General features: G+C 44.0%; 1 protein-coding gene across 1 annotated transcript in view; it reads left to right on the top strand.

The window, feature by feature from the left end:
- Positions 1–22,375, top strand: part of pld1b (phospholipase D1b) — a 57,521-nt gene that overhangs the window by 1,482 nt on the left and 33,664 nt on the right. Inside the window, 3 exon segments of the mRNA XM_079489051.1 lie at positions 17,904–18,074; positions 19,029–19,192; positions 20,402–20,544. Coding sequence (XP_079345177.1) covers positions 17,936–18,074; positions 19,029–19,192; positions 20,402–20,544 — 446 coding nt within the window. The 5' untranslated portion in view covers positions 17,904–17,935.

The raw sequence follows: 22,375 nt of genomic DNA, 5'->3' as shown, positions 1-22,375 counted from the left end.
CCTGGCCTGGGCCCAAATTGTAATATCTCAGAGGAAGCTATATTATGTGGTAATTGTTGACATAATGACCCCTTAATTGATGTTAGTCATCCTTGTTTATGTAAAACGATAGACTCCTGGAATGGTTTACTTCAACTATTCTGTGTGTGAGAGAGAAGGGTGTGTCGTGCTTACTGTGGGTGCATTCAAGTGTGTGCGGCCCGGCAGTATATGGAAGGACCTGCTTTTCCACTGTGTGTGTTTGTCTGCGTGTGGTTTCTTTAATGGTTCAATTAGGGAAGTGTCTGTTCTCTTACTCCCTGCTGGGAATTACTAATAGCTTAAGATCTAGTGTTGTCCTGTGCAGTGTGCAGGTAGGACAGTATGTGTACAGTATGTGTTTCAGTGGCAGACACAGCATACTAGGAGTGCTTAATTGACTTTGTGGGTGTGTAGTGTACTCGTATGGACACAGCCACGCACGCACACACACGCTATTCCCCAGGCAGTTCAAATGCCAGGACAGTTTTTCTGTTGGTTTCTGGTACTCTTTTCCCAAATCCCTGTGCATTACTATCTGCTGACCCCTTTTCCTATTTTCTATTATTAATTAGTATTTTTGCTATACTTAGTTATCAACTTTTATTGTATCTGTCCTGTTTCATTGCTGCTGTACTGCCATTGACTAGTGACTAGTACTAAATGTCTCCCAGGATCAATAAAGGTCTGTGCACAGACATATTTGTTCAAGGGGCAATAGGTGTGGGGGGCGACACCCTGACAAGTGACAAATCCAACCTTTAGCCAATCGTAATACTAGTATTGTACTGATGTACTGTAAATGTAGTGAAACATGGACTGACAAAACACACACACACACACACACACACACACACACACACACACACACACACACACACACACACACACACACACACACACACAGTCTGTTGTGGACGTTAGAGTGGTATAATTGTTTATACTGTGGAACGTTGTTGTGGTGAAATGAATCATAAGATGGTCAGGAGTCATTCAGTCGTTTAAACACAGCAGACAGACACATTGGCAAACAGACAGTCAGCTGAGGGGACAAATTGTCTCCGCCAAACGCATTGTGAGCTTGTATGTAGATCGACAATTTTTCGTGAACGTTAACCCCAGAATAGGGATGCTGGTGGTTAGGGGTTGTGGTTTGTCGGGGTTAGAGTTGGGGATGTTGTGGTGAGGTGTTGGCGCTTGTTAGGGATTGGGGGAATTAATAACCCATCCTCGAGACACAAACTTGAGTAAAGCAAACATTGAACATGTTTGAGAGAGGGAAACACTAGTTACACTACCAAAAGAGATTGGTCATTCATTGTCATGATACAAGAAACATGCTTATCAGTTAATAAAGCCCCTAAAAGTTGGGACTTTTAGGGGCTGTCTCCACCAGGCCGAAGGCATGGGGAGAGAGTATGGTTTGCACTCCGTCCGTGTGTGTGTGTGTGTGTGTGTGTGTGTGTGTGTGTGTGTGTGTGTGTGTGTGTGTGTGTCCGTCCTTCCGTCTGTGAACAGCTAATCTCCGGCACCGTTAACCCGGTCGATGCCAAATTTTGCACACACACTCCCTGGATGCCAACGATGAACCTCTGCCCCAAAATTTCCAGAACGGCCTGTTATAGCGCCACCAAGAGGCGGCTTTGTGCAAAACAAGTTTTTGGACAGTACACCTACAGATTTTGTCCAAACATCACGCAAATTGGTACACAGTCTCTCTAGAGCCATTCAACGAAACGGGTCTTTCAGATTTCTCAGACTCCATCCTGATTGGCTAAGATTGGCTTCCAAAGTTCGCAGGAGTGCTCAGTTTCAAACAAAATGCTGCAAATCATGAACACATCGTGTGATTTCCGTGAAATTGTGCACGCACATTCCCACTAGGCCGAGGAAGAAATGCCACATGAACATTTTCAACTCAGCCTCATGGTGGCGCTATAACTGGCCGAAAAGTGTTTTTACCTCTAACTGCACGGATATGTGGATAACTTTGTATGCCAACTCCCTAGAGGCCAAGGAAAAACCTTTGCCTGGAATATTTCACATCTGCTCTTTATAGCGCCACCAGGAGGCCGACATATGTAAAACACATTTTCTAATATTACTCCTTCAGATTTTATCCAAATTTCACGCAAATCGGTACACATGCTCTCCATAGTCATGTGATCAAGACGGGTTTGTTTGATTTCTCATAATCCACCCTCATTGGCTACAATTGGCTTCTAAACTTTTCAGGAGTAGCCCGCTTTGTACCCGTTTTGTACAAATCGCCACAACTACTCAACGCAGCGTCCGATTGTGGTGAAACTGTGCATGCATATTCCCACTATGCTTTGGAAGAAATGCCACTTGACAGTTTTCAAATCAGCCTCATGGTGGCGCTACAACAGGCCAAGCTGCGTCACAACACACACACACACACACACACACACACACACACACACACACACACACACACAGGTCTCCTGTGCCCAGAAGGGCACTTTTTCTAGTCTGTATATGGAACACACATGCAGAGACAGGCAACATAGACAAACTTGTACAAGAAAGAGGAAGTATATGTTGGTCACATGTGTTGAGACTGAGCAGGTGGTTGTTGTGGAGATGAAGAATCATGTTTTTATTTATTGTCATTTGACAACCTGATTAAATGGAAGTGAAAGACGTCAGCATCACATGTCATCATGTTCAATCATGTAAGTTGTAACTACAATCAAAGCACTATAGTCTACCAATAGGTGGCAGTATTACTCTGGTCACTGATTGTTAGTTTGACTCCCAGTCCCCACTGACCTTGTGGCCATCCACTCCAGGTACTTAGATACCTACCTTTATTGTTTCATATTTACATGTTGTGTACAAGTACATTAGTAAAAAACAAAAAAAACAACAGTGCTTATAGCAGCAGTATTGTGGTGAGAAACAGTTGGATCCTACATGCCTTATACAGTTCTAGCAGCAGAGACTGTAAAGAAAAGGAACAGTTTGTTCTTAAGCACTTAAGGTGATTGAATATGCCGTTGCCATATGCATGTTCTGTCTTACTCCTAGGTTAAAAAAAAACATTCGGCCCTGGGCTGTGGCTCAGCGGTCCACTGGGTCCAGGCACCCTGGCTGGTAATCCAGTCTGCGACTCCTGATCCCGACTGCCTTTACTGCATGCCCCCCCCCCCCATCTCTTTCCCCATTTCCTGTCAGCCTACTGTCTATCCCTCTATAAAGAATATTAATAAAATAAAAGCGAAAGCCAAAAAAACCCAAAAGAAAAAACATTCTGGCTGACAGAATCTGTACTCTGCATAAAAATAGCAGATCTACAAACTTGTATCTGCTATTTTCTCTGGATGTTAGCCCCAGAATAGGCATGCGAGGGTTAAGGGTAAGAAGCTAGTTTGGTCATTGAGAAATCTTTAATACAGAAACACATTTATGTGTAAGAGGAGCCATTTAAAGTTTCAACACAATAACTGACATCTGCTCTGACAATTGACATCCTGTTGATTCCTGTTGAATCCTGCTGATAAATCAGCCCTGTTAGCATTCAGAATGATGTACATAAAATAACTTGTCTTACCTTAATACCTTGACTTACCCCAGGTACTTACCGCACGGGATAGATATGCTATGTATAAATGTGTAGATAAATTATTGTTTTTATTGTTCTCTCTTTTCCCTTTCTTCTTTTTTACTGTGATACAGTCAGATAAGAATAAAGAATATAGAGCAAAACAACAAAACCAAAATGACAGCAATGTTTCATTTCCCCTGTGACAGCAGTGGTACATTGCATGATCTCTTTGACGTATGGCTGTAACTTCTGGTTAGGTTAAAATATATAATTAGGGCTGCCAGAGCCTATACTGTACAGTATACAGTTAGGACTGGTCAGTGGTCTGTAGTTAATTTCATTTCTGTTGAAATGCTGGTTGGGTCGTTTGTTGGGTTGGTTAGTGGTATTTTTGTTTTTCATTTCGCATCTGGCTCTGTTTCTACTATTTTTAGTCTTATTTCAGTATTGTTACTGAGTGTACAGCATTTTGGTTCAACGTTGTTGTTTGCTCTATAAAAGAAGTGGGTTGGATTGGTTTTCTGTTCCACTTCATTATCATCTCTATTGATTGAAGCAGAAATCTGAGAGGGAGACGGAGACTAGATGTACAGATAACCATTTGTTCCATCCCGATACTGATTCCGTATTGGTCGATACTGCATATCGGTCGATACTGAGTAGTACCGATTCGATACCTGTGTGTGTGTGCTTCTACAATCTAGGACAGTGCTTCTCAGAGTGGGGACTCTCAGGGTTCATTGAGGGCCTTCCAAATGGACCCTTACAGGTCTGTACTCTATAACTCAGAGTTATGGGGGTCCTTGAAATGTAAAAATCACACCCGTGTGAAGTGAGTGGTGCAACTCCTTGTGGGGGTTCCGGGGGGGGAGGGAGAAATGACAGAGTTACCGTTTGGGGGTCCCTCTACTGTACTGTCACTGTACTGTACTGGCACACCCGAAATCATCATATATACAGTTAATATGTGCGTGTGTGTTTGTGTGTGTGTGTTAGGTTGCGCACAGGTGGTGAAAAACAACCATGCTGTTTTCGTGCTCATACCCACCCAGGCACCCACCCAGCTACCCAGCCAGCCAGCCAGCCACCCACACACACACACATAGCTCCGTAAAAAGCATCTAAAATACCAAATAATTGATTACTGTAGATGATATATCATCATGTGATACATTATGTGGTATCGTAATGGCAGTATTGCCAGCTAGATACAGAGATCAGTATCGGAACAACTCTAACGGAGACTATAAATAAGCTGACACAACACGAGATATCTGTCTAAACAACTGAGCGTGGCCAGAGCTCTCTGTTTGCTGGTCTGTGGAATGTAAAATAAGAGCACATGTTTACCTATAATTTTCTGTTTTCACTGTTGCTACACTTACAATTACAAGTGTGAACCCATAGTCATATTCATAGGTATTCGTAGGTATTTGGCATACAAATCTAGGTATGCGCACAGCCCCAGAAAGTATAAAAAAAACCAATGTGTTAAATTGAATGGTAATTCCATTTTATAATGGACAATTTACTTTGTTAATTTCTGCCTGTCGGGAACTTGCCCAAAAAGTGACACTTTAGTGTCAACCCCTGCTATGGATTCATTGATGCAGCATGGTGTCGCAGTGGTTACCGTTTCCTCACAACATGAATATCCTAGCTGGGTTTGAACCACACCACCAAAAGACATGGCATGCGTGCAGGTATACTGTATGTTCCTGGCAAATATATATTTGTTTTGTGAAAGATAATATAAAAAGCGTGGGGACACTGGCAGTAGGGAAGCTAAGAGGGAGACAGTGTAGGACTGACAGGCAGACAGTAGGGTGTCGGTGTAGGGAAGTTATAGGAGAAAAAGCTTTTTAAACTTCGGTAAACGTACATTTAGTTTTTTGGTACTATTAATATATCGAAAAACACACTGGTCCGGCCCTTATACGCTGTTTGTGTATCTGAAGGGAGACTTTGAGGGTCTACTAAACTATAATTTTCTTGAGCAGCTGCAGGCAGCACTTTATCCTTGCTAGTAATTTTCTTGCTTTATGTGGAGAACACAGCTGTATGTAACGTCTAATATGGGCAGAGGTCTTTCAAAAGGCTATATTTAAACTATATAGAAAGGGTCATTACATTGATCATTTACGCCCCAGAAAACGATCTGATCCAAACTAATAACCAGTTTTTATTTGGGCCTGAGAAATCCTGCTCTCCTTTTAAGAATCACAATAAACAGAAGAGGCTCTTTAGGATGCAATTATCTTTATTTCATCTGCAAAAAGGGTGACCGGTTCAAAAAGACAGTGGATTTTTTGGTCCTCAACTCCTCATACATTCATCAGCACCCGAGGACACGGGTCATGTATTGGTGCTGAATCTTTCACATTATTTGTTGTAAAAAATATACCTCTCTATATTGATGTGCACATGTAATTGGCCACTCCCTCTGGCAAATTATTTTGACAAAAAAAATACTCCCAAAACACCAACTTGTTTTGTTTATTATTTATCCTTAGATAAGTCGAAATGTGTTCGACTAAATCTTTTTGCAATGGGGCCGCAGTGGGACTATTTCATTTTTGATTGAGTATACCCGCCCAGATCTGTGAGCCAGGAGTTATTGCCTGTCCTATATGATATTAACTCTCCTTGAGCTACACAGAAGAATGCTCCTGTTTTCCCCATGGCCGGTCAACCAATCAAACTGCAAGACATTAATGGGTGCCGCTAGAAATGTCAGGACTCAGGAGGTATTAGCCAAATGGCTCTCACCTCAGAGGGCTGGACAATATATCGATATTGTATTGATTATTCAAGGGTTCAACAGGATCCCCATAACGAGTGTACAAATGGAACCAAATGGGTCCATTTAATTCCATTTATACACTCTCAGAGTTACAGATCTTTAATGGTCCATTTGGAACCACCTCAAGGAACCCTGAGGGTCCTTGGACCCCATTTTGAGAACCACTGATCTAGTCTTATATCATCAAGCCTTATGAGCTTGTAGAGCTTGTAGAGGCTATTGGCTATTTTGGTCACAGTCAGTCTGTGAGTCAAATTACGTTTATGGCCCTGAAAATGTGTTTCACAGGGGTTGCCACACGTTACATAATTATTAGGCTTTAGTCATTCATGTCTGTGTTACAATGAGTAGTAACGAGTGCTCTGTCTTCGGAGGTTTCCAATGCATTGATCTTGACGTCTTTTAGGACGATGGGACCACTCTGCAAAGACATTTCGAGAAGACCTTTATAGTCATTGATTGACATTAATCAGCCCCAAGGCCATCCCTGTTAATTCTACCAATTAAGGTGTGTGTGTGTGTGTGTGTGTGTGTGTGTGTGAGAGTGAGTGAGTGATACGGAGAAATGCACACAGAGACCGAGAAAGAGAGAACATTGAAGCCATGAGTGTATTTATCTTCACAGAAATAGGTTTGGGGCTTCTAACCATTAGTTGTGAAACTTGTGATGTTGTAAATCAGAACTTTATTGTCACATCACAGATTTACAGGTCTAAAACAGTGGGAGTAATTTGTTTTTGTGCAAGCCCTGTCATTTTTATTCCCATAAAAAAGAGAGGGAAGAAGATGGGGGGGGGGGGCGGGGGCAAGGCCAAGGTGTAAGAGAGATCAATCAACAATGAGAAACAAACACGTTTTGCACAGTACATGTTTACACATGCAATACCTAAGGTAAGAGGTAACATAAGGTATGGTAAGTACAGAGTAGTTTTGTCTCCGTCAACTTACCTTTAACCACAACTTCAGAATTCGATCCGACCGCGTGTGCGTGTGTGTGTGTGTGTGTGTGTGTGTGTGTACACACACATGTTTGTCTTACCACTGGTATGTAGGTGGGAAATGGAATTCATTGGAATTTGGGCTCCTCTTTGGAATGTCAACAGAGACTCGCATGACCTTTGTGTCTGCATTGGCCAGGGAGAGCGAACTTGCCGGACTGCATGGTGATGTGTCAATACCCTCATTCTGTCAGTGTATATCTGCTGCTTTCACATACTCTATATCTGTATCAGATCCAGCTCGAGTGGCCTTGTGGTTAGTGTCCGCCGTGAGACTGGGCACCCCATTCGACTGTTTCAGTGCATAGAATATGCTAAATCAACCGTCATCAGGACCATGCAATGGGCCCAGTATGGACATTTTCCACATACTCACTGTTTCAGTATGTCATTATCACCTATAGTGACGGGTGATAATGGTATTTTTGTGTCACTGATGTCAATGACGGAGGCGTGCCGTGTCTGGTGGCCTTGAGCCACGTGTGGCACCGCCGAGCGAGGCGCTAGCCGAGCGTTGCGAAGGCCACCAGACCTGACTCAGCCCCGTCCGAGTTACGTCCCGATAGGCAGAGAATAGTAGCAGCCCCTAGTTTTGGTGGCAGCGGTGGCCGAACGGTTTGCGGAGCGGTCTTGATACCAGAAGGTCGCCAGTTCGTATCCCCGGACCGGCACGTTAAAATTACCACCCTTGAGCAAGGCATTGAACCACTACCATGAAATGTTCTATGAGCAGGGCCTGGCTGTAAACAAGTATCTATCTGATGCTTAGTCCAGTTACCCTGGGTAAATATAGTAACTTTGCTTTGCTTTACTTTCCATGCGCCGACAATAGAGTTGGAAATGACACGTGACACCACAATGTCTAGTATTCCAACATCCTGATAACTATTGATTTCGTCTATTTAATACAGTGATAACGGGTGAATCCGCTGGACTGGGAGGTATAGGGTTCGATCCCTGGGCCGGGTCATACCAAAGACACTGAAAAATGGGACCCAGTGCCTCCCTGCTTGGCACTCGGCATCAAGGGTTGGATTGGGGGTAGACCTGTATGCATCAGTGATGCATACAAAATACAAATGATAACGTCAATTAATACATAATCACTGATTGACTCAACACTAGAATATAAAGACAAATTATATTCTGGACAGGAACTTCTTCTGAAAGTTCTGTGTGTGTGACCAAGACAGACAGGTGCCACTCGCAGGAAGACATGGTCCTAAAAGTCGCCCCCTGCCCTCCTCATTGGCTGTAGGCATGTTCATTGAAAGCCCCCTGGTCCAATGATATCTCCCTCCTTCTCTGCTGTCTGCTTGAGTCCCCTCCTCCCTGGCTGTGTTCTTAGATTGCACACAGACACACGCTCTCTCACACATTCACAACACACTTTCCAACACAGGAGACAGCGCATTCCTTTCGGCAGAAGGAGAGCTACGGAGAACTAGTGAGGAAGAGGTGCACTGGGAATTAGAACGAGAGAGAGAGAGAGAGAGAGAGAGAGAGTGAGTTGCAGAGGAGGAGAGCAGTTCTGAGTGTCATTGTAAGTGACAGTGTTGTGAGAGGAGAAGAAGAGGCGACAAGACAGGATGGGGCTCCCTCACCCCCTGTGGGTTCAGGTCAGTGGAAGCTGTGCTCAGAAAGTGTTACTGTGTGTGTGTGTGTGTGTGTGTGTTTGTGTGTGAGATGCATGTGAGGAATCTGAAATATGCATGTGCAAAATTGTGCATGCATGTGCGCATGCAAGGTTTTCTTTCTGTGTGTGTAGGGTGTATCTTGTGTGGGTGATGGATTGTGTGTGGTGTTTATGTCGTGACTCTTAACTGAGGGATTGTTGTGTGTGCTGCACCTTGCAATGTGAATCACATGTGTGTTGCAGGGAAAAGGTGCTCCTGCTGCTGTGTGTATTTTCTAGTGTTTTATTTTGCTAGTAGTTTCCACTATGTGTGGATGTTCAATATACCACCAGGCAATAGAGACTAGTACAGTAGTAGACTACAGTTACATAAGTGGCCTAGTTCAACTGATGGAGTTGGGTTACTCATGCCTTGAAGACAGGAGAGATATGGAGATGGAGACGGTTCCTTACGAAACAGAGACAAACATGTGTCTGTGTGTGTGTGTGTACCTTGCCACCTGGCTGGCAGGTGGTCCATGGGGTGTGTGTGCGGGGGTGTGACTGCACCCAATTAGGGTGAGTGCCTAGTTGCTGGCACACTGCGACACCAGACCTCCAGGGAGACGACAGGGCACACTGCAGGGGGCTGTCCGAGGAGTCGAGGACAGGTTGCATTTTGGGCGACGTTATGCCGCTGCGGGACGCTGCTGGGGCTCGGGGTCATGGAGAGTGTGTGTTACTTTGGCAATGTAAACGTATGTTTTCTCATGCCAATAAAGCCCCTTTGGGCTAAGAGCAATGGGCATGAGAACATTTCTTCACGTGATTGTTATATTATTGAAGGCCAGTTTCTGCCCTTGCTCTGTTTCTACCTCTTTCTCTCAATCTGTCTTTCTTCGTACAGTTCGTAGAACTAACTCACGTCAGGTGTGACGTGTCTCTCCATCTATGCTATCTGCTATCATTCTGCAGTGTCTTAATCATGTTTTTGTCTCTCCATCTTTCTAATAGCAGGTGTACTTCAGCGTTGTCTAGTTTTTTGGGGGTAGAAAATGTTTTATTTCTGGTGACTGTAATACTTATGAGTTCTTAACCACTTAATCCCAGCATCACTATTCTGGGGGGGAACACTGGCTGAAAATAGAAGATCTACAAGCTTGTAGCTCAACTATTTTTAGCAAAGAGAACAGTTGTAACTGTAAAGGTTTCGTTTCACTAAGACTAGAGGATTTAAGGGCTTAGACATCATCGGCCCCATCCCTAGACGTTTTTTTTTTTTTTTTTTTTTTTTACTATTTTGAAAAACATTTTAAAATGGTCCAAATAAATGGCCAATCCACAAGCTCACAACGTGTCAATGTAGATGGGCTAGTTTAAACTATTTTAAAACGTTTTTCAAAATAGTAAGACATGGCTAATCATTTTAGGCATAAGGGGCCCAATCTGACTGATTTAGGCGATACTGTAGTTTAGGACCTGACCAGATACTGTAGCTTAGGACCTGACCAGATACTGTAGCTTAGGACCAGTGTTTACACTTTTACTATAGAGGAACACAAGCAATAATATGAGCACCAATATTGTCTCCCAGCATGCTTTGCTCTCCACATCCAGCTGTGCGTTTTATCCTTTCCAGCTGCTGACCGGTCAGAGCTTACCTCTCTTTTGTGCGCGTATGTATCTCCTCCCTGTCCCTCCCTGCTGCACCGGTTCCACCAGCAACACCATTGTTAAAAGGCTGCCAGTGGGTGAATATCTCACAGAGGAACACTCCTCTACACCTCGAATGAATGTACGCACGCACGCACACACGCACGCACGCACGCACGCACGCACGCACGCACGCACGCACGCACGCACGCACGCACGCACGCTCTCAACTCAATCATTTGCTTAGCCTTTTACCCATTTAGTTCTGTTTAACCTACTTGTACATCTTTTTACCTTTCGATCTGGGACAGCATCTTAGTCATTTGATTTTAGAAAATGTAGATCTTTCTATAAAGCAGAACAGTTGAAATATGCAGATACATGGTTTCTGCCCTATACAGCAGCGATTACCCAAGTACCTAACTCCCCCAGAACGTGTGCGTGCGTGTGCGCGTTCTCCCAAGCATGTTTGCTACAGTACAGGTCAATGAGGTGGCAGCTATTGGCAACAAGTAATATGATTTCTATAAGCGAGAGAGACTTGGCATAGGGAGAGGCAGAGTGAGAGAGATTGTAATGGTAGGAGGTAGGCGGAGAGAGACGGACCATAGAAAGTGGTTAAAAGAGAGAGATGGAGATTTTGGCAACAGAGAGGGCTGTAGGGAGCTTTAGCAGAGTTATGAGGTCTTGGTATTGTTTTGCCTGAAGGCAAACAAAGGAATTTGTTCTTGAATCCAGTCTACTTTCTTTAACCCGTTTGCTGTTTGGAGCATCACCGCTCACATAAGGCCTTTTGTCTCATCGGAATGAGCGATATTTTATTTGTCAAGGTGTAAGGTAGTGAACTTGACATTAAACACACACTAATCACTGATGGAGAATGGGTGACAAATACATGGACATGTAGTACAGGAATCCCATATCAGGACAAAGCATACAATCAATCAGACAGACAGACAGACATATCTGATCTGTACATTAGACAACGAGCTGCCTAGGCCTACTGGCAATGAGTCCAGCAGTTAAAGCTCTAGAAACACAGACTGACCTGACCCTCTAGTAGACAACTTGCCTCCTGGAGAGACGCTCTGTAAAAATATCAATGCACTTAGTAATTAGACACCTGTAGCTACTAAATTAATGAATATAAGAAACATGGAAGCCATTTCTAATGTACTGTAACGTTTAATACTTTTGGCAATGCTATAGAGACTATATACCATTTTAGCCATGGTAAGTGGGATAATGCACTGTGAGCATGTCGGTTATGTCTGAGACAATAACTGCACTTCAGTACAGTAACATTCCCCAAACGGTGCATGTGAAATTTACTTTTGGTTCCAAAAAGTTAGACGCAGGCGCATGGCTTTCAAATGTACAAGTGCAGATGTTATGTTTTATGTGCAGACTAGTTAAGTTAAGAGGGCGAGCAGACTATCAGAGCTAGAATAACAGTGAAGTGGAGCAGCCAGAGAGAGTGAGAACTGAGCTGTCGGCTGTTAAGCTGGCTGGAAAAAAGGCTCTGAGCGAAAAACAGACGGGCAAGGCAGGCTGGCAAGACACTGAACAAGGCAGACAGGCAATGCAGGCGGCAAGACAATGAGCGAGGCAGCTAGACAAGGCAGGCTGGCAAGGCGCTGAGCATGGCAGACAAAAGAGACAAAAAAAAGGAAATGAACCTGAGGCATGCAGAGTCATCAACACATGAACTGACGGAGAACTTTGGCGTAACATTAGAACCACGTTGGCCAACTGAATGAGCTGGCAAAGACTGGAGACAGGCTATGTAAAGTGCAGGGGCTTGATGCAGAAATTGGAGCACAATTTGACTGGCAGCAGGAGGGAAACGGATCACGGGGAACCAACAAGAAACATCTCTTTTAAAGTCATATCTCTCAGCCCAAGTCATATCTCTGGGAGACATTGGGTTCAAACTTGTGGCCTTTCGGTTATGTGACATTCAGTTCAGTTTTTGTATTGATTTGTGCTTGAAATGTACTGTAATTCTCCAAACTGTTAATAAATACTTCAATCAATCAATCAAGTATTCATAGAAAGAGTTGTTGGTTAGAAGAAGTGGTAGCAGACTCATGATTTCACTTCCTGTGGAGCTGAGCTCATCTGTGTAGCCAAAGGCAACAGTCCCCAAAATCCATGTTACAGAGTTTTCAGTGCATGTTGACAGTATAGTGGTCAAGACTGTGATTGGTGGGATTAGTGACTTCTTCCTGTGGCTCTGTTTTGCCATTTCCCATTCGACTTCATGACCTGTGTGTGACCTGTATTGAAAGAAAACAGACAACCTAAGCCAGGCCTGCCAACATGGGACTGTGAGAATCCAGGAGATTTTTTTGGGGGGTGGGGGGGACTCTCCAAGCAGGGGGTCCTCCCCCAAAAACATTTTAACAGAGTAGATGTAATTCTGTGTGTTCTGTTTAATTTTGGGAGTATGATACTTTTATCAGGCTTGCTTTAATACCATTGGTAAATGATGAGTACAGTTTCAGCCATTAAAACACAAAGAGTAGGCCTACAGAAATTGATTTGATGACTGAAGCAATGTAAGACCCATATTTACAAGAACTATTAATTATTTAAGTGAACATCTATTTTATTTGGAAAAAGCAGTACAGTATAGAAAGCATTTCTCTTAGATATAGACAAGGACATAAGTGCATTTCCCAGGTTCTTTTTTTTTTCTTCACCCCTTTTCCCTCCCTCGTCCCTCGTCCCCCGTCATCCCCCCTCCAAGTGACTCCATCTCCATTGTCTCCAATCCTCGCTTTCTTCAGATGGAATACATATGGCATCAAGACAACACGTAACAGGGGCAGGGTAACATTTGTATTCTCTTTTTTGATTGTTTTTTTGTTTTGTATCTTAGGACTAGTGTGAGATGTTTGGCAAAATGTTTAGGAGTAATATAAACATGTTTTTTTTTGTTTGTTTTTTGCAACAATTTTCTTCATTTTGTTGAGGAAATGCAGAGCCAGATCACTCATAGCATCTCTGAGTGATCTGGATTCTGGATGAGCAGGACATGTGCAGCATTTTGAACGAAACGGGCCACTCCTGAAAACTTTGGAAGGCAATGTTAGCCAATCAGTATAGAATCTGAGAAATCCAACAGACTCGTCTTGATCACATGACTACAGAGATCATGTGTACCGATTTGCGTGAGATTTGGATGAAATCTGTGCGACTAACATAAGCAATGTGTTTTGCAGAAATCGGCCTCATGGTGGTGCTATAACCGGCAGATGTGGAGGGATGCAGGGAAAATGTTTTTCCATGGCCACTAGGGAGTGCGCATACATAAGTTGTATACAGATCGATGCAGTTAAAGCTATGGCCTGTTATAGCGCCACCATGAGGCTGATTTGGAAAAAATGAGTGGCATGTCATCCTCAGCCTAGTAGAAATGTGCGTGTATAATTTCACGGAAATTGCACACGGTTTGTGATTTGTGGCATTTTGTTCGAAACGGACCAATCATGTGAGCTTTGGAAGCCAATCTTAGTCAATCAGGATGGAAGATGGGAAATGGTGCAGATCCGTGTTGATCACATGACTATGGAGATGGTGTATACCGAATTGTGTGATGTATGGATAAAATGTGCACGAGTAATCTACATAAATGTGTTTTGCCTAAATCGGCCTCATGGTGGCGCTATAACAGGCCGTTGAAGATTATTTGGGGCAGAGGTTCGTCGTTGGCATCCAGGGAGTGTGTGTGCAAAGTTTGGCATGGATCGGTCCAACAGTGGCGGAGATTAGCTGGTAACGGACGGACGGAAGGACGGACGGACACACACACACACACACACACACACACGGACTGAGTGCAAAACATACTCTCTCCCCATGCCTTCGGCCTGGTGGAGACAATAATAATGTATGCCATGGGACAGAGGAGAATGTAAGGATGGTGCACTGTGTTTTGCAACCAGTCAAAAATCCTGTTCTTTGTAAGAACCCCGTCCGGTCATTGAAACAGCCCAACAGTATTCGTCTGCAGGGCCAGGAAGTACCAATAGGAACAGGACAGACCATGAGTCATGACTGAGTCATGACACAGTGTGAAGTCTGCTTATTCTGAGCCACTTTGGCCTTGTTTTCCTGTAAGGTCGTGTGTAAATATAGTGGCTTGTTGTAGTTGCTTATTTGGGCTTGCTTCAGTTTAATCACTTTACCCTTCTGTACATTCTGTGGAATGTTCTGTAAACATTTTACATCATAAATATTGTCACAGGCACAAAATATTTTCAGATGGGGGTCCGACGTGGCTGTAAATCCCAAAAGAAACATTAATAATAATAATTATTATTATTTATAGAGCACCTTTCAGACACAAGTGTAGTTCAAAGTGCTTTACATACAAGTAAAAAGAAATTCACATAAATGCAGAAAATTGAACAAGGGTAAAAACAAAAGTAATAGCTTCAAATCTGGTCAGTAGAATTCGTTGAAATTAAAAGTAAATTTAAGATAAGGAATCATGAGGGAAACAGAATCAGTTGAAAGCGAGGTCATAGTAATGGGTTTTTAGCCACCTCTTAAAGTCATCAACTGAGGTTGCCAGTCTGATATGGAGAGGAAGAGAGTTCCACATCCTAGGTACGTACTACGTAGCTGGCAAAGGCAGCTTCGCCGTGTCTTTTGGAATTTTGATCAGCCGTTCAGTACCGAGTGACCTGAGGGGGCAGTCTGACAGATAGGAAGGTGCCAGACCCTTCTTGACTTTAAAAGCGAGTAAAATAACTTTAAAATCTATCCTAAAATGTACAGGGATCCAGTGTAGGGATACTAGTACTGGGGTAATGTGGTCCCTTTTCCTGGTGTTTGTTACAAGTTACAACACCAGGACAATCAAGTTTGACCTGCCCTAGCCCGCTGCTTATATTTTGGGCTTGTTTTCATAGACTTTGCTTGTTTCTCTTGCAAAATCTGGCAACACTGGACACATTATGTAGGTTGTCTGGAGACGGAGATAAGAGCACTTGATGCACAGTTATCAGTTAAGTAGTTATTAAGAGAGGGTGGAGGTCCTCTCTCTCTCTCTCTCTCTCTCTCTCTCTTTATCTCCCTTCGTCAGAAGGAAACTTTCTGGATGGGGCAGCCAGACCTGCTTGATATGTGACATCACACACAGCGACAACATGCCAAACACACAGTAGCCCTTAGGGTAAGCCTGTCGCCTTGGTGACTGGCCTTTTTTACAAACAATAGGAGTCAAGGTTACTTTGTTAAAAAAAAATTACAGGGGGACAGGGGGCACACACACACACACACACACACACACACAACGACCGAGTATTCTCTCTATCTCTCTCTCTCTCTCACTTTGCATTCTTTCCCGTTCACTCCCACAGTGAGGTTTCACTCTGTCTCTGGGTCAGCTGATGCCAGGATTTGGCTCACATTCCATAGCTTCGAAAGTGCATCATCCATCCACATGAGCATTATGAACGGACGGACACACACACACACACACACACACACACACACACACACACACACACACACACACACACACACACACACACACAGTCACACACACAGAAAGTGAGGAATGTGGATGAAAACGCCAGAGTTTCCTGCATGCTCTCTGCCCTGTCAGCTAATGCTGCTGTTTAGATTGGATTAGTCTGATGTGACATGAGGGTTGGAGAGAGAGAGAGAGAGAGAGATTAAAAAGGGTGACGGAGAAAGTGAGCAGAGCAGTGATGGGGCTCCGCTGTTATCATGCTGAAACCTTGCGGTCCACATTTGGAGTCCTATACGTCACAAATACGTCATGATACGGCTGATGTCATAGGTGACTGTGATGTCACTGCAGGTTTTCTATGTGGATCCTGAGATATATACAACATAATTTCCTAAGGATAAATATACAGAAATATCTATGTACACAAACACAAACTATACGTACTATACTGTGTGCGTGCGTGCGTGCGTGCGTGCGTGCGTGCGTGCGTGCGTGCGTGCGTGCAGGAAAACATAAATAATATGTTTCCGCAGGCATGCTGCTTTATTTAACGAAAGTATGAATTACTGCACACTATAGACCTACCTAAACACACTGTGTTTATTCAAGTCATTAGAATAAACACACTCTGAAAAATGGCTGCCGTGTTAAGTGGTCACATGATGGGCCGCAAATTCTTTTGAGATTTTCGAGTGGGCCCTGATCCAGAAAAGGTTGAGAACCACTGAGGCCCCTTTTCCACCAAAAAAAGGTTGGTTCTGGAACTGGAACTGGTTCCGTTGTAGATTATTGGAACCTAGGTGCTTTCACAGAACCCGGCGGGCATTTAAAAATAAAATTCCAGTTCAGTTCTCAACTAACTTTTAGGGGTCTGAACCAATTCATTCTCTGTGGAAACACTCTGAACTGGTTCAATATTAGGTGGGAAATGTATAACTTACCGGTTCAACCCCGGTGGAACAGAAGCCTGAATGATGTAGTCTGACCTCCCTGTGACCTTTTGATTGATTGATTGAATAGTTTAGGAAGGAAGACACTGGATCATCACAGTTTAGTGTGTTTAATCCACAGGGTGCAGGTAAAAATTGACAACGTTTCGATGTATCAGTCACATCTTCGGGCTCGAACTGTCTGTGATGCTCCAGTGTCTACCTTTCCTATTCATCAGTCCTGCCTCTGAGACGCACCAGACTATAGCCTACCTCAGGCTTGAGATGCGGTGGAACTCCCTTTTGCTGATTGAGTAGTGTATTAGACAGAATGTATAAACAACAGAGTACAGTCAAACACTCTGTCCAAAAGGGATAGCACCAAAAAAAATCCATTTAGGCCCTATGCCATTAACCTCTCGTCATATATGAGTCCTAGATTAAAATAGGGTGCATTTTGCATCCCAAAACGCAGTTTATAGTTAAGGGACGCAATAAAACAACTACCTCTGCATCCACGGGATGCACTACTGTACTACTGTACTGTTTTTTTATTATAGTTTATTTTGCTAGCTTTAGTTATAATTATCATTTCTTCTGTTTTCTACATGAATATAACCACATTATAACCATATAAAATGTATTGGGAGTTAAATGCTGCAATCTTTTAAAAATGGAAAAATATGACTCCTAACGTCGTTGAAGTGGGACTCATACAATGTCCCTGGGACTCATCTAAAAGACAATCCCTGCATCCTGGGACTCATTACATTGAAAACCTATTTACATCACTGTCTGACCTCTGTTCCCTGTCACCTCTCGTCTGTCCAGGCGAGCCCAGCGCTCCAGGCTGAGTTGTAGCCATGCTGCGATCTCCGGAGCCATCCACCAGCACCCTGCACCTGGTTGCATCGGACATGACCGAGATCATGGACAAACTGGACTCCAGCGAGCTCGACCTGGGAGATGGAGAGTACAATACCTCCACCACCAACCTACCAGGTGGGCCACCGCTCTCTCTCTCTCTGTGTGTGTGTGTGTGTGTGTGTGCGTGTGTGCGTGTGTGCGTGTGTGCGCGTGTGCGCGTGTGTGCGCGTGTGTGTGCGCTTTATAATAATACTTTTAGTTAGAGCAGGGGTGGGCAACTTTGACGATGGAGAGAGCCACTATATTTCCACCCTCACTCCTGAGGGCCTCATTGCATATTACTGTTATAGCACAAATAGCCGATCTACAAGCTCAAAACGTGTCGCAGTGCTATTTTTGAATTTGAATCCTGAAAAGTAACCTTGTATTTTATTTCAAATGCATTTAGTTATGAACTAAATACATTGGACATAAAAAATACTCATATTTTAGTAATTAGCTGAAATCAATAACATATCAATGTTGGGATATTAACCTGAGGGCCGCATTAAGTGATGGTGGGGGCCGCATGTAGCCCCCGGGCCGCCAGTTGATATTAACCTGAGGGCCGCATTAAGTAATGGTGGGGGCCGCATGTGGCCCCCGGGCAGCCAGTTGATATTAACCTGAGGGCCGCATTAAGTGATGGTGGGGGCCGCATGTGGCCCCCAGGCAGCCAGTTGATATTAACCTGAGGGCCGCATTAAGTGATGGTGGGGGCCGCATGTGGCCACCAGTTGATATTAACCTGAGGGCCACATTAAGTGATGGTGGGTGCCGCATGTGGCCCCCGGGCCACCAGTTGCCCATGTGTGAGTTAGAGGTACAGTTTGTAGTACATTTTCAAACTGTGTTTAATATAGACTCCGTTATAGGCATTGTGAGCTTGATCAGCTCTTTTTGCATCATGTCTCAACTTATCAAGCTTTCGGATCAGGCTTTTAGGCATGAGGGTTTCGGTTACTTTTATGGTTAGTAGATTCAGGGATTAATTTCAGAGGTTAAGATTAGGCCTGAACATTAAGTAAAGTGCGTGCGTGTGTGTTCCAGAGGAGCGTCTGCCTTTCGCAGCAGTCTATCATACTGTGGGCTTCAAAGAGTCCGAGGCCAAGGTGTTCCTGTCGTCTCCCATCACTGCCAAGATCCTGGAGGTGGAGAGGTTCACCTCGGCCCAGGACCGCTTCAACGTCACCGCACAGAGGAGTGTCAACAAGGTACACACAGTTCAGTCAGATGAAACCAATTTATTGCAATAATATAGAGAACTGGCTCTGAAGTTGGCTCTAAGGCCCAGGCTATACGTACATGAAACTTTTGCAAAACGGATATTTTCGTCCTCCGTTTTAGAAAAAATCCCTGCCCATACGACAGAGATATCTGAGTCCACACACAAACGCAGAAACGCATTGAACACAGGATAAAATCACTGCAGTAGCCGGTTTCAATTGTAGGCTATATTATATTTGATTTTATATTTACACATATTTTTGAATGAAGGAATAAGTACCGCATTTTAAAAGCCACCTAAATTGTGAGTGGAAGTGGAACATGTTTCTTTCATTGTCTGTCAGCAGTCACATGCAATATGTGCGTAAATCTCCAAATCCTGACTCTCGACTTTTCTCTCCAAATAATTTAAAAATGATAGACACTTTACCATTGCTCTGGCGACTTGGCAAGTCCTGCACAGAAAATAATAGCAGCTGATCTGGATATTTTCGAAAATCTTCACTTATTTATCCGTTTCCAAAAACCTGGCCGAGTGGCGAAAACGCTGTTTGCGTGTGGCTGAAGGGCCCAAACGCACAAAGAAATGTGCGTTTTGCAAAAGATCCATATACGTGTAGCTTGGGCCTAAGTCTGTGAGAAAAGCACAAAAGCTCCAGGGAAGAAGTCAAGTCAGGACCTATCAAGAGGGACAGGAGTAGTACACTGCCATTGCCAGACTGATCACGTGGGATCACTCACGTGTGAGTGTGAGGGATCCTGTGTGATCAGTCTGGCAATGCCAGGGTGGAACGGGGTGTCGTCCTCGTACCAAAACTGGGAGATGTTTCCCAGGAGGTGTTGCTGTTGTGCGACTTGTTTTGATGACTTCATTGTAAAACAGACAAACACGTTGGCTGCTTCTGTGTCAGGACTGACACAGAAGTGCATGTTATTTGATCATGGAGATATTTACACCACATTTATTTTTCTTATTCTGCATTTGTTAATGTTGTGAATCAACCCGTGGGAACCTTCCGATTCCTAAGCATGCGCTCTACCCCCTGAGCCATTTGCCCCATGTATTGGTTAATGACTACCTATTTAAATGTTATACAGTATATTCTAGGTTAATAATTAACTTAGTCATTAACAATACACATTTAATATTATACTTAATACCTTGTTCCTACTGTATTCCACCTTGTCATGTCCAGTCGTTGCCAGCAGTGTTTAAAATAGAGATGAGACACGGAGAGTTCACGTGGATGGTGAAGAGGAAGGAGAAGCATTTCCTGGACCTCCACAGAGAACTTAGGACCTACAAGACCTTCATGAGGATACCACTGCCCACACGAAGGTACACACACACACACACACACACACACACACACACACACACACACACACACACACACACACACACGTCAGTGCGATCCGGGACGCAGTGGTAAAGCACCTGCCCGCCACCAGGTAGGTTATGGGTTCAAATCCACCGTGGAGCATCCGGCTTTGTCAAGCGTCTAAATATATACGAACACAATTGGCCCGGGTTCAGGGAAACAAAGTTGGACGTGGAGAGTGATATTTGTCACGGCACGCAGCTCCTCCTACGGGCCGGGGCGGCACCTGTGAGCAGCTGCAGGGAGTTTTGGACGGGAGGAGTAGAACGAAGGATCTGTGTCCTCCCGGTGGGGGGTCCTCCTCACTGGCAGGTGATGAGGTGAGTCCGTAGGATACAAGTTGTCACAACAGCAGTGACAACACACTCCAGGCTGGGGATTTTTGTCATGATGCTCAGAGCGTGAACCTGAGGACAAAGACCAATCGAAAGCTACATGCAAATCTCGGAACTGCTCCTCTCCGCGATTTTCTGCCTTTTCATTATTGGTGAGATGAGGACCATTTTGCTAGACCCGGTCACAAATGTGTGTGGGGATGAATCCATTGGCATAACGACTAAATTGGGTAACCCCACTCCCAAAAGAAAACCCAACATTCTGGGCTTAACGTTGTCCAGCAGGGTACTCCAAGGTGTTTACGGGAGGCTGGTAGGGGAGAGCGTCGTTGTCACTGCACGCGGCCACTTTTCTCTGCTTATCTGTCATTATTCCCTTAATATCTGCAAGGTCACCTTTCCAAAGTACTGAGGTCCCAAATGGCAACACGTCATGTTTGGAATAACATTACAAGACAAAATGCGTAGTTATTCTGAAGTACTGTCACCATAATATATCCTATTATATATTAGCATGATTGTTTTCGTTGGCTGGAATCTAGACGGTGTGCGGGATCTTTCGCATTGTCCACATTTCTCTGTTAACTGTCATGTGCTGGTTGAAGAACAGTAAAGCAAATGTGACAGCTGTCATTGTAGCAGAGTGGCTGAGAGCCTCAGTCTGATGGCCTCAAAAGTCTAATATCTCCCCCGAGCCTTTGGTTTAATGGTTAAGATGTTGGATATCCACGGGGAGACTCGAGTTCGATTCCTGGGTGTTACAATGGTGTCGTAATCCGGATCTGGTTTCCCCGTGACCCGCATCGGGTTTTCCCGAGGTCAAAAGGGGTGAGTGTAGCAGAGTAGCTCAGCCTGATGGCCTCGAAAGTCTGGTTAAGAATAGGTTGGCTATCCACCCAGGTTCGATTCCTGGGTGTTACATCATGACTTTGCAATAAGGACCTACAATGGGAAATAAATGCTCCCTCAGTGTGCTCATGCGCTGGTCACCGCATGACTCTTTCACATGCAAAAACCACAGCCATACGTGACATTTGACAAGCACTCTTCACAGTGAACTTGTGTGGGAGTTCACAGCGCAGTTGAAATAACGTGATCTGTCATGTCATAAAAATCCATACAGTTGTTTTACCACACAATCGACTGTGTTGCATTAAACAGTCAAATAAAAGGGTAAACGCGACTATTCTTGAAGTACCGTGACTTAAACACATACCTAGCATCCCCATTCTGGAGCAAACATTCATCAAAAATATTTAATTTACAAGCTCACCATGTTGCATTGTTGAGAGCTCATAAATCATCTATTATTCGCCCCAAGAGATTTGTTGTAGAGGGAAAAAGGAGGGGTGGCCAAGTCAAGGACGTCAAGGAAGTAGGAAGTACAGTATATAGGGGTTAAGTGGTTAAAACAGGGAAGAGTAACAGGAATGCACCTAACATTATTCTTCCC

This window comes from Electrona antarctica (assembly GCF_951216825.1).
Source record: "Electrona antarctica genome assembly, chromosome: 20".
NCBI lineage: Eukaryota > Metazoa > Chordata > Actinopteri > Myctophiformes > Myctophidae > Electrona > Electrona antarctica.
The sequence above is the reverse complement of the archived record's forward strand: the minus strand, read 5'-3'. Positions and strand labels throughout refer to the sequence as shown.